The 12,704-nt window shown below is 50.4% G+C and overlaps 1 protein-coding gene across 6 annotated transcripts; it reads left to right on the top strand.

Annotated features, from left to right (window-relative positions):
• The first annotated feature begins 460 nt into the window (after window positions 1-460).
• Window positions 461-10,521, top strand: VGLL2 (vestigial like family member 2). Of its 6 annotated transcripts, none has more exons than XM_066994382.1 (4): window positions 461-894; window positions 5,303-5,591; window positions 6,886-7,401; window positions 8,184-10,521. In XM_066994382.1, exons 1-4 carry the CDS (start codon window positions 823-825, stop codon window positions 8,225-8,227), a joined length of 921 nt encoding a protein of 306 aa, XP_066850483.1. In that variant the 5' UTR covers window positions 461-822; the 3' UTR covers window positions 8,228-10,521. The 6 variants fall into 6 exon arrangements, with proteins under 6 accessions (XP_066850483.1, XP_047921444.1, XP_047921443.1 ...); XM_048065487.2 differs by lacking the exon at window positions 461-894 and adding an exon at window positions 3,314-3,532 and having other exon boundaries at window positions 6,886-7,413; window positions 8,134-10,521; XM_048065486.2 differs by lacking the exon at window positions 461-894 and adding an exon at window positions 3,321-3,532 and having other exon boundaries at window positions 8,346-10,521.
• Window positions 10,522-12,704: the final 2,183 nt, after the last annotated feature.

Genomic DNA, 12,704 nt, shown 5'->3' with positions numbered 1-12,704 from the left:
TGGCATCACCAAAGCTTTGAGTTGGTTGCTTATAATCTCGGTCAGCTACGTAAGAGCTCAGAAGGAACGTCAGAAATAGCCTCGTGCTATCTGTTACTCACCACAAAACATTCCATAATTTTCACAAACTCATAATAGTGATTTTGAAAATGTGTAGTGCCCACAGTGGGAAAGCAGGTCAGTGTGAGTTCCTTGTCTTTAGATCTCTTTTTTTTTTTTTTTTTTTTGGGGGGGAGAGGTAATCTTCAAACATAAACAGAAGTTGCTAAGAAAATATTTTGTGTATACCACTGGCAAGAGAGATATTAGAACAGTAACAAGTTCTTGTGTGAATATTTTTAAAATATTAAAAAATTGAACAGGGTTCAAGCAAAAAAAAAGGTAAAAAAACTCTCTAATGACTAGATATATTGCCACAGAAAATTAAGGAGCTGCATCTGTCTCTTTTGGCAAGGAAAAAAAATATATAGTGTGGAATAAAATAAGTTTCATAAAATATTATGTATGAAAGGACTCTTTAGCTAAGTGCAGTAAGGCATTACATGAACCAACAGCTGGAAGCTGAAGCCAGATCCGCTCAAACTGGAAGTGGGAAACACTGAAGTCTGTTAAGCACAGCGACAAACTGTTAAAGCAAGGGCTGCATTCTCCATCCAGCTTGAGATATCTCCCAGTAAGGACAGCGTGCCTTTCTGGAGTCAGCAGAAGTTTCCCTGAACTTCTGAAAGAGGATGGCATCAACAGCATGAATTATCCAAGTGGCCAGATTCAAAACCTGAACAGTGCTTTCTGGCTAATAAATGTTTCAGCCTTGGATCAGACATGAGGTCGGCTGACCAAACCTGCGTGCAGAGAGTGGACACACTGGTGTTGGATGTAGGACATCCAGGGCAGGTGAGCAACATAGGCAGTCAATCCTACCATATTTCCATTGGTTTTTTGTCCTGGTCTCTCTGAGTGTTAACACCTTGTTGGGTGGGTTGTTTGGTTGTCCAGACCTTCATTGTAACACACAATTCTTATTTTGTGTAAGGTTACAGCATAATGAGAAGGTAACTTTGAATCACGTTATAGGAATGTTTTCCAAGGCACCATGCAACTTTCCTTGTTGCCTTGTTTCCCTGTTGTGAAACACTATGGGTACATGAACGTAGGATGAGGCCCATGCAAATGTTTTAAGTGTACACAGCCAACTCTAACCCATGTCTTTCCTAAACGTTTTCTTCCGTTCATTGCTGTCATAATTTTCTCTGTAAGATATCTCAGCTGCTTTTTTTCCAAGGTTTTGTTATTTCTTATGTGATGCAACCCACCTAAAGTTCTTTGGTTGGGACCAAGAAAAGATATTTACATATAATTGTACATATGTAGTGAGATCACTAGTGAATATAGTTCTGACCCGTGGTTTCCAGGATAATTGGGACCGACTTCAGAGAGCGCACTGAAAAGGCAAAACAATGCCAGCACTTTGCTATGAATGCTTGCATTGCTCTGCCTTAAGGCTCTACAGATTGGTCATGTCTTACATTACGCAGTTTCACTGTCAAATGACTGTTTGTAAAAGAAACTGCATTCACACCAAGCCACGTCAGACCTAATTGCTGTAACACATACTCGTGCGTGAGGTAAAACCACTAAATTCAGCCCTGGAGAGGTTCTCCAGGGGACACAACCTAGGCTCTCTGCCACATCACAGCACCCAGTCTCGTGTTGCTTTGGCTTTTTCCTTCATACGAAGCATGTGCTCCACCATGACACATGCCAGGTGTCACCCCAGTGTTGCACAAAGCCATTGGAGAAGCGCTTGTGCAAACAGCAGGGAAATATGCGGTGTTTTTGGGATTGCATGTCCAAGGTGCACTCACCTCCTGAGAAATGGGCGCCCTTTTCGGACTGCCACCCAGAGTGCTGCTGCCTTCAGAACAGGCACAGATCTCCCGGTGATGGGAGAGCTGCCAGGCCCCCGACCCCTGGGAGCAGGGGCAGCAGAAACGAGATCCCAGGGCCCTGGTGAGGTCCCACAGCCTCCGGCCGCAAGGAGCAAGGGGCACTCCCTCGCTGGCCGCAGTGCTTTGGATGCCCGCCACAGAGTGAGCCCTTCCCACCATGGTGCCTGTTTGCTTTCTGCTTGGGAGAAGCAAAATGATAGAGTGTGAGATACGCTTCCTTTTTAAGGCTGGATACTGACAGTTCCTCCCCTCGTTCTCGTCTCAGCCACTGGCACAAAATTTGGTGTGACGGAGGAAGGAGTGGTGCCGGGGCTGAACCATGCAGCCATGGAGTTGCAGGTCGTGTTTCCATACAGAAAACAAATTTACCAAACTAGAAGAGGGAGAAACAAATGTTTTAAATATGAATTTAAAACCTTGCCCCCAGTTAAGAAAAAAATATGCTCGTTAGACACTGAAATATGATTTTTGGCAAAAGATGGGCATTCAGAACAATTCCTGAAATTTGAAACATAAGATTAGTTTTTCTGAGAAACAAAACAGAGACAAATGCTAACCTTTTTAATTATGAGGATTTCCTGCTAAAATTCAGTTAAAGAATTCCGGGTCTTCAAAATCCAAAGCGTTCATTCATTTCAGCTTTTTTTTTCCCCATGATTTTTGTTAATAATCAGCATTTGAAAAATAAGTGATATTCTTTCACTTTTCCTTTATTTTCGGCTTTAGTACAAATGCTTAAAAATAATATAGAAGGTACGAAGAAGCCGGCAGTCTGAAAGGGCTGCTGCTGAGCTGAGGACTCACAGGGCTGCCTTAGGAGCCGCTCTCCCTCCTGGGCATCGCGGGTGAGGGTACGGCCACCTGCCTGCTCCCGGGGGGCTCCCAGCGGGCAGCCGGGGAGCAAACCCCGCTTACCTGCACCAGGATTTGCTCTTTCCACGCGAACCGCGGCGTCGCTTGGGTTTCCGTTCAGAAAGCATCCTCGCTCCCGCGACGTTTTTGGGCAGGTTCCTCCTCCAGAAGCAACTTTTTTCCCACCTTGCTCGGGCAGCCCCTGGGAATTCTCGCAGCTCCACGGCAGCGTTTTGGGGCTAACGTTGCTCCCCTGGGGGCTTGGGGGGCTTCACCCACGTTCCCCCCTAGCCGGGCAGTGCCAGAGACCCCCTCGCTCCCCGTTCGCCCCAGTTTGGCGGCTGCATGGGCGGGAACGGAGAACGGAGAAACCCCCCCGGAGCGACAGCAAAAATGCTGCCGGGGGTCCTGCCCGGCTCCCCCCGCCCCTGCCCCGGGGCCGAAGCCCCCCGGCGCGGTTGCGGGCGGTTTTGGGAACCGGGAGAGAGCCGCGCGGCGGGGGGAGGCAGGGCGGGGGGGGGGGCAGCTCATCCCCCCTCACTCCTCCCACCGAGGAGCGGTGCCTCTTAACCCCCCGGATCCTCCCTCCGTCCCGCCGAGCACAGCTCCGCTTTGCAGAGCAAAAAACGAAATTTCGGCCGCGGCCAGCCATGAGCTGCCTGGATGTTATGTACCAAGTGTACGGGCCGCCCCAGGCGTACTTCGCGGCAGCCTACAGCCCCTATCCCCAGGTACGTGCGGGCTGCAGGGTGGGAGGGGTGTCGGCGGGAGGATGGCCGTCTGGGGCCTCACCAAAAGGAAAAAGGGAAAAGGAGAAGGGGAGGGGACGGGGTGGGGGAGAAGCTCCGGCAGCCTGCGATGGTGAGCGGAGCAGAGCCGCATCCCACCTCGGTGCGGGGCTCGGCGCGGTACGTACCCCGGCGGGGCGCCCCGGGAGCGGGAGCGCGACCTGAACCCCGCGACGGCTTTTTAGGGATTTTTTTAAATTTAATATTTTTTTTTTCCCTTTGCCTGCACGGGCTCCATCCGAGCGCGGCTGGAGGGGGGGACAGTGATTTTCCAGCTTTACGGGGGGCCCGCGCAGGGACCGGCGGGGGAGCGCTGCCCGAGGTGCCCCAGGCATCCCGCAGCGCGCCCCCGGCATCCCGCAGCGCGCCCCCGCTTGCGGGACTTTCCCTCGGGAAGCGGAGGCAGCGCCGGGAGGCCGGGGCGGGAGCAGAGGCCCCGACGGGAGCCGAGGCTGCGGTGCCGCCGGGGATGCTCCGGCCCCCGAGGGACAGGCGGGTGCCCTGGGGGGGCCGAGGGGACGTTTGGTGGCATTTGCAGCCCCCGTGCGCGGCGGCCTCGTCGCATCGGGGTGCGCGCTCCTTCCCCCCCGGGCTGCACCTGCTGCACGGCGCTTCCACTCGTTTGGTGGAGTGGGGTGTGGGTTTGTTGGTTTTTTTATTATTATTATTTTTTATTTTTCTTCCTGCCCCTTAGTCCTGCCAGAGCCGGAAGGCGGAATTTCCCTGCAAACGAAAAAGGGGAGCGGAGGAGGCAGAAGCGCCCCGGGCTGGCGGCAGCCCCCGGCCCAGCTCCTCGTCCCCACGGCGTGGCCACCCGGGTGGCACCTCGGGCAGCTGGCAGCGGGGCCGGAATACCTGTTACAAATAGCAAATGATGTCTTCCCCCACCTTGCCCCCCCCCCCACCCCCCCGGGCCCGTCCGCGCACGGGTGACATTATTTAGGGGGATGATTATTACCTCAATGGCCGAGCCGGCAGCCAAGTGGAAAGGCGGCGGTCACGACGTGACTCTCAGCCGGATTTCGAGCCATGGTTCAGCTATGAAATACCCCGCGGGACTCAGCCCGGGGCTCCCTCCTTCCCTCCCTGCCTCCACCCGGCCCCGGTGCTGCTTCTCCCGACCCGCAGCGGCCGGGAAGAGAAGGGGCTCCGCGCCCCCTCGCTTATTTCTAAGAAAGTCCCAGCGGCTGCGGGCGCTTTGAGACGGGTGCAGAGGGCACGGGGAACACCCAGCAAACTTCCCAGCGCCTGCGGCTTGCTTGCCCCCGGCGGAACCTAGCAGGGGCAGTGGAAGCTCGTAGGAAATACCTGAGGCTTCTCGCCGGCCGAGGCGGTGCTTTTTGCCCTGAAAAGTGTTTGAGGCTGCCGGCGTTGGGTTGTTTATTTGTGGTTTTTGTGTTTGTTTGGTTGGTTCGGTTTTTTTCTTTTCTTTTCCCCTTCCTCCTCTCCGCCGTGCGCTCGGTGTGCAGCCCGGCGCCGCTCGCCTCCCCCCGCTGCCGGCACCGCCGCCGCCTTTCGCCCCCTCGGTATTTCCCCTCCTGTGCGGGAGGGTTTCTTCGTGCTTTTGCATCCTTCTGCCACCTTTTGCATCCTTTTGCAACCCTTTGCATCCTTTTGCGGGAGCGCGGAGGGAGCGCCGAGCCTCGGGCACCTCGGAGCTCTGCACGGCGTGACCCTCTCGCTTCTCCCTCCCTGCCTCCCCCCTTCCTCCAGAAACTCGCCTTTTACTCCAAAATGCAAGAAGCCCCGGAGAGCGGCAGCAGCGCCAGTACCAGCAGCTCCTTCTCCGGCCACGCCGCCGCCAGCATCAAGGAGGAGGACTGCAGCCCCGAGAAGGAGCGACCCCCCGAGGCCGAGTACATCAGCTCCCGCTGCGTGCTCTTCACCTACTTCCAGGGGGACATCAGCGCCGTGGTGGACGAGCACTTCAGCCGGGCCCTCAGCCAGCCCAGTAGCTTCTCCCTCGGCAGCGCCAAGGCGAGGAACGCCGGCTCCTGGCGGGGTGAGCGCGGTGCGGGGCGCGCGGGTGCGGGGCGCGGGGCTGGAGGGCTGCGGGACCCGGCTCGGCCACCACAGCTTTGGGTTTGGTGAGGTGGGGAGTGGAGACGGGAGCAGAAGGACAAGTGGCCGCGGGAAGGAGCTCAGCAGGTTCCCACCGCTGCAAACTGGACGATGCACGACCCCATGTGTCGCCCAATGTGTGTCATTGCACTCGTCAGCGGCAAGGACCCCAAATTGCACAGATCCTCCATTGCCATGTCTTGTTTTACCCCAGATGGGCTCATGGGGTACCCGATGTGGCAGGGAATAACCCGTCCATGGGCGCTGCTTTCCCGGAACCCCATCGCCAGGCCAGCTGCACAGCTGAGAGCTAATTTCCCAGTCTGTCCGTGAAATTCTCATTGGTGGCTTCTGAGACTGAAACGCTAGTTGAAGTATTTCATGGGTGGAAGGTACCCAGTGCTGAAAGCAGAAAGACTTCCTTGTCCGTCATGAACTCCTTCCCTTTCTCCTGAGTAATGCCAGGGCTCTGAGCTAATTTACCTCCCCAGAAAATGTGGATTAAGGGCACATTTTCATTTGTTTCAGCAACGCTGTGCATTCCCGACCAATCATGCGTAGCACCTATCTCTGTACTCTATTAGCAATCACTATTCCACCTCACACATGTCTTACTGAGCAAGGAAAATGCAGGGTCCTTGTCCTTCACCCTGCCAATCCCTAAAGATCTGCAGAATGCTTCCCAGATATGTTAGTGGTATATCCAATAAACAGGCATAAGCCCAACGCAATAGATGACAAAATTGCCCCCAGATGTTTCAAAACTTTAAGCTGGCACATAGTCACATCTCACACTGTTACTGTCTGCTCTGAAACCTCACCGAGGAAGCAGTGGCTTTCCTGTCCGGGTCAGGGCATCCTCCAAGGTGTCAGGCATAAACGTTTTCACAGGGAGATTAGGACAAAACAAACAAATGAACAAACAAGAGAAATCCATCCCTGGAACTTACTGTGGTGCACAATAGCTCTGACTCAGTTTCCACTACTGAGGGAGAGATATTTACCTTGCCTTAGGTAACAGTCTTTTCCTTAAGCAGCTACTATAAGAAACCTGGAGCAAATCACTTCATTTTCATGGATCATCCCTGGGCTAGGCGTGTTGGATGTGTAGCTGGAGAGGAATCTGTTCTCATGGAAAGTGTCTCCTTGTGTTCAGCAGTGCTCTGGGGGATAAAGGCAGTGCGAGGGCTTGCTGGGTGCTCACCTCCCTTTCCTTTCTTCTCTCCCGCACCTAGACGGCTCCTTCCCGATGAGCCAGCGCAGCTTCCCCCCGTCCTTCTGGAACAGCACCTATCAGCCCTCCTCGGTCCCCGCCACCCTCAGCAGCCCCCTGGCCGCCGCCGCCCACAGCGAGCTACCCTTCGCCGCCGCCGCCGACCCCTACGCACCGGCCTCCCTGCACGGCCACCTGCACCAGGGCGGCCCTGAGGCCTGGCACCATGCCCATCACCACCACCACCACCACCACCACCACCCCTACCTCGGGACACAGAGCACCGCCTACCCTCGCCCCACTGCCGTGCACGAGGTCTACGGCCCTCACTTCGACCCCCGCTATGGCTCGCTGTTGGTGCCCACCGCCTCCGTCCGCCCCCACCGCCTCACGCCTGCCGCCGTGCCCACACCGGTCAGCCCTCCCTGCGACTTGGGCAAGGCCGAGGCGGGCGCTGCCGCCACTTGGACAACACCGGCACCCTTCCCCAATGCAGCAGGGGACATGGCGCAGAGCCTTGGCCTCAATGTGGACCCAGGTGAAGAGCAGCCCCTAGCCCCTTTGGGTCCCCCCAGCTCAGGGCCACCCCCATGAAGGTGGTAGGAGGGGAGGACCCAACATGGTGGGGCCCTAAGGGGAAACAAATTGGGGTTGGGACCTCCTGGCTCTGGCCCATGTGCCCTTCTTGCTTTGGAGCCCTCTTGCCCTGGCCTTGCAAGGGCTGGCAGCAGGATGGAGCCCCGAGGGCCATCGCTGGGCTCCTGCCATGGAGCAGGTGTGCAGGCAGCTGCATGGCTCTGTAAAGTACTGTAGGTTTATAAACAGCCACAGCTACTTATTTTTTTCTCCCAGTCTTTGAAAAGTACAATTACATTTGCCCAGCAAAAATAAGAACAAAAGAAAAAGGGCAACGGTTATCGCCGTGGCCAGTGAGGCTGGTGTCAGGCATCTGTCTGGTCAGGTGCCTGGACGTAAGGCCTGCAGCCATGCCAAAGAGGTGACAGATGTGTAGCCAGCAGTGGCTGCTCCTCAGCCAGTGGCAGCAGAGGCGAGGAAAGCCCGCTCTGGCTGCAATTTGGTGACCACAGCCACAAATGGCTCTGTACGGCATCCTTGCTTCAGGTTCAACAGGGATGCGTGCCTGCCTCTGGAGCAGCCCATGCTCTTCTCGTCTCACTGTTTCCTTCCAGCCCTGCTTTAGGAGCCCGTGCTTTAGGCTGAGCCTCCGATCTCGTGTGGCAGAAATGAAGTTTGTCTTTCTCTGTCCTTAAATGCCTGTTCCTATTTTTCTTCCCTTTTTTTTCTTCTCTCCGTTCTCAGGTTTGCAGCCTCAGGACAAAAGCAAGGATCTGTACTGGTTTTAGAGCTGTCCTTCACTCTTCTTCCCCTGGCTCTCCCCTCTAGATCTCTGCCTCTTAGGCATGGTGGCATTTGGAGCTGAAGTCGGGTCAGTTTGTAACAGCTTCTGGTCTTGGTTTGCAGCTCGACGTTACTCCTTCTGTGGTGGATCCCTTCTGAGCTGACGAGCTGACTCAAAGCCTCCCAGACCCCCCTTGCCCTTTTCCAAGCCCACCGTGGCCCTGCAGCTCGGGGAAAGACAACGGGACTTAAGGCGACCTGGCATTGCAAGGACAGTCCTTTAGACTTATTTTGGAGAGGAAAACTCTTCTGTTGAGAGAGGAGAGCCAAAGACTGTGAACTTCTATTTAACCAAACTCCACTCCCTGAACTGCAGTCGGACTGCTTTAAAAGAGTCAAATGATGTCATGGACAGTGATGCAAAACCACTGGCCTTCTTACAGGGGACAGAGGAAATTGTGTTGATTTTTTTTTAGTGGTGTGAATATTTTTTTATGGCAGTGAAGATTATTTCTCGAATGCAACATGGGAAAATCTATTTAGTAGTTTTGAACTGGATTTTTACTTTACATTATAGAAAAGTAAAAGGAGAAGAAACTGGAACTCATGAACATTTTCGGACTACCAAGGAACTGGTCAGATTTTTCAGCTTTGTGGTTATGAGTGGCAAGCGTCTAGCTTGGGCCACCTGCCTTGGGCTTGCAGAAATGCAGCTGTTCTGTGGACAACTGTTCAAACTCCAGAAATACAAAAACCAAGGTGGCACTTCTCAGTTTGGCATTTGCATTGGATACGTAACAGTTGTTTGTTTTCTTTCTTTTTTTTTCTCTTTTTTTTTACAAGAAACATTTTATGGTGAAAGCTAAGCCCTCTTAAAGAAGGGGGGAAGGAAATGAAAAACTGCTTGCCCTCAACCCAACAATTTTAAGGAAAGGCCCATGATGAACAATAGGTCTAGGTTTAACATTTCCCTTTGTCTACTTGTTGCTGTCATTTTGTCACTTTAATAGCTGTTTTTTTGTTTTGTTTTGTTTTGTTTTGTTTTGTTTTGTTTTGTTTTGTTTTGAAAGAGGGAATAAGATATCTATTTAACGGTAGGAAAGCTGCATTAAAGGTATCTCCTTCTTTCACCCTGTGTGCTTTTATGAAGAATTAAAACTAAGAAAGAGAAATGAGGCAGACTAGAAACTTCAGGATGAAATAGGAAAAATACCTGTAGTGTGGATGAAGTGAGTTATTTTATTACTTCGCATTAAAGCTAAATAGAAATATTGGTAATTGAAAATATTTTCTTAATGAGTAAAAAAATATGGTGATAAATACAAAAGATAAAAAAGCAAGACTGTGGCAACACATTTTAGTGTACAGTGTATTTTTAAGGTGGGTTAAAGCAAAGGTGGCACCCCGTAATAAGAGGTGCTTCTTCACAAAGCCAATAGAAGAAAGGACTGTAATAATCAGCACGGTTATTTTGCACTGGTAAGTTAAAATGCTATTATAGAATGATGAATGGCTAATGAAACAGTGCAAAAGTGGCAATTTCCCCCTATACTTAAAAGCTGATGTTTTTACATGCAAAGTATCTGATCCCAACACTACAGCATTTTGTTTTGTTCCATTTTTTTTCTTAATGTAATGTCTTTGGAGGCTGATAAATTTCAGTGTGTGTGAGAGGACAGTCCTCTCACCAGGAGAAGCAGCATTAGAAAATGGACTTTTGTACTGTTCTGAGGGTTTTCACCTTCCAACACCTGGTGTAAGGTGGCAAAGTGTTGAATAACCAGAGCTTGCTTCTCCTAGGTTCCAGCTCAGCAATAACTGAGAGAAATAATTTATGGGAAAGAACAGGAATGTTAAGAGCAAGAAAATAATAAAGCAGTGTGAGCAAATATTGTGAGAAGCTGGCAAGGAGGGGCTTTGAAATACAAAGTGTGCAAAGCATCCCCAGCCAGAGCTGGGCAAATGGCAGGAGATGACTTGCCATGGTCACTTCAACCAGACTTACTCACGGGCATTTCGTCCTCAGTCCCCAGTCAGCAAGATGCCAGACAAGCTGTAAAGTGTGAGCAAACGACTACAGGCTTTATAGTACTGGTTAAACCAAAAGTATTCTGAGGCTTCTATCAAGAAAGAAGGCAGATTAATTGGGCTATAGCATTGCTTGTGCTTCAGTGCAATTTCTTTTTTTTTTTTTTTTCTTTTTCATTTTCTCTCTCTCCTCCTAATGAGGATGACTGGGGAATACAGCCCAAATACATTTGGAAGCATTTTTGTAAATAAAAAACACTCGTTTACTTCATAGGCATTTACAATTTATTTTGATTTTGACCATTTTCAAGCACGAGGATTTATGCAATGAATACATGAATATTGCTATTGATATTTGCTCTCCAAGTACTTTTTTATTGTCATATCATGGAAACATCCAAACACCAAAGTCAGGATTGTGGCTTATGGCATTATGTGCTGTGCAAACCACCTTTTTAAAGTGCTCCTACTCCAGATGCGCTGCAGTCTGGAGGTGTATGTGCCCTGTTTTGGATAAACCTTGCAGAGCTTGGCTCTGTGGGTTATCCTGACTGTGGGGGCTGCTCACAGCTCCCACCTTTAGGCTTGGGAGTGAGACTTTGCAGAACTGGGGCTGCAGCTCATGTTGCTAGAGGAGGAACTTCATCCTGTGCTTCAGGCTGCCTGGCACAAGGGAGGGGAGGCTCCTCATGCAATAACCTCAGTGCCATTTCATAAATCTGTGTTATTCCTCTTCGCATCACAGCATAATTGCTTAATCCAGAAAGTGTGCAAGAAATCTGTAAATGCAAAACACTTGCTTCTTATATGTTACATTTGTCTTATATGCTGCATGCTGATCCCACGCCAGAAGAGCAGGGCTGTCGGTCCCAGTTCTGCAGCCTGAGGAGCAGACCCTCCAGGTGCCCCTCCTGTGAGCATGGCACACTGGTTAGCACCATTTGCTGCTCTCCAGCTATGCCCTAACAAACAAACACCACTCATGGCCCCTCCGTGCAGACACCAGGGCAGGAGGCAAAGGGCCTGGGGTGGCAGCAGGTTGGCACCGAAGCAGGCACAGAGGTGAATCTGCTCAGCCGCTGAGTGTCAACGTGCAGAGTGAGTTCTGGCATGTTTGCTGCAGAAATTTCATCCCTGCTCTGAAAATAACTGAAACTGAGCGCAGCACAGAGCAAAACTCTTCTAGTGAATGCGGAGGTTGACAGTGATGTTTTGTCAGGGAAAGTGGGGACGGGACATGGTATTTGTGGCCACAGTCTCCACTGTATTTTACCAAGGGTCTCCCTGTGAAATAGCTGCAGTTGCAAGAAGGCAGCACAGGGCTCCTTAGAGACAAATATATGTGTCCCTGCATTTGCAGCCTCATGTCAGCTCACTTTAGGGTAAATGTTCCTCCCTTCCTGCCACCTGTCCCACTGGGTTTCCCGCTGGAGCCCCCAGGGGAGCAGGAGGGGAGGAGAAAGTCTGAAAACCCCTCTGCGCCTCCCTTGGATTGTGCACTGCCCGTCTCCAGGGAAATGTATCTGCCCTGTCTCCTCCTTGGGTCAGAAGCCATCCCTTCTCGCTTTACCTTTGAAGTCCTATTTAGGTTCGTGACAAGCCGTAGAGAGGGCTTAAAGGTTGGTCCCTTCCTAGAAGGGAGGAAAATGCTACGGGTGCCCTTAGATGCAGCAGGGGCCTCTGACCGGCAGTTCCCGTGCATCTTTTTCTGGGCAAGGGTTGTAATTAAGATACCCTTTTGATTACAGAAAGGCGAGTCAGCTCCTCTGGGGGATTGTGGTGTCCTGGCTGGCTTCCCTGGCCTGCCACCCAGAGGAGCAGTTGCAGCAGGGGAAGGAGAGAGACTTGTGGTGTGATTGCTTGGAGGAGTGAGGTACTTGTTTTGCAGGTTAGGCAATTCTGCATAGGGAAATAGGACTAGAAGGTAGTGCAAGAAAAAGGAAAAAAAATAGAACAAGAAAGAGGAAAAAAAGGAAGAAAAAAAGAAAAGAAAAAGAGAAAGAAAAAAAAAAGAGAAAAATGAAAGAGAAAAGAAACAACAGAAAAAGAAAGAGGAAAAAAGAAAGAAGAAAAAAGAGAAAAAGAAAAGGGAATAAAAGAAAAATGAAAGAAAATGAAAGAAAATGGAAGAAAATGAAAAAGAAAAAGAAAAAGAAAAAGAAAAAGAAAAAGAAAAAGAAAAAGAAAAAGAAAAAGAAAAAGAAAAAGAAAAAGAAAAAGAAAAAGAAAAAGAAAAAATATAAAAAAAGAAAAAGAAAAAAAAAAAAAAAAAAAATGAAAAAGGAAATAAAAAATAGAAATGAAAAAGAAAAGGAAAGAAAAAAAGAAAAAAGAAAGAATAAAAAGAAAAAGGAAAAAATAAAAAAAAGAAAAAAAAAAAGGAAAATAAAAAAAAGAAAAAAGAAAAAGGAAAAAGAAAAGAAAAAAAAAGGAAAATAAAGAAAAAAGAAAAAG

The sequence above is a fragment of the Anser cygnoides genome, chromosome 3 (genome assembly GCF_040182565.1).
Source record: "Anser cygnoides isolate HZ-2024a breed goose chromosome 3, Taihu_goose_T2T_genome, whole genome shotgun sequence".
Taxonomy (NCBI): domain Eukaryota; kingdom Metazoa; phylum Chordata; class Aves; order Anseriformes; family Anatidae; genus Anser; species Anser cygnoides.
This window is presented reverse-complemented; position numbering and strand designations above follow the sequence as displayed.

Coding starts and splice junctions, on each gene's coding strand:
- VGLL2 (XM_048065487.2), top strand. CDS start 3,452: ATGAGCTGCCTGGATGTTATGTACCAAGTGTACGGGCCGCCCCAGGCG. Junction 5,592..6,885: donor GAACGCCGGCTCCTGGCGGG/GTGAGCGCGGTG, acceptor TCCCGCACCTAG/ACGGCTCCTTCCCGATGAGC. Junction 7,414..8,133: donor GGACCCAGGTGAAGAGCAGC/CCCTAGCCCCTT, acceptor TCTCTGTCCTTA/AATGCCTGTTCCTATTTTTC.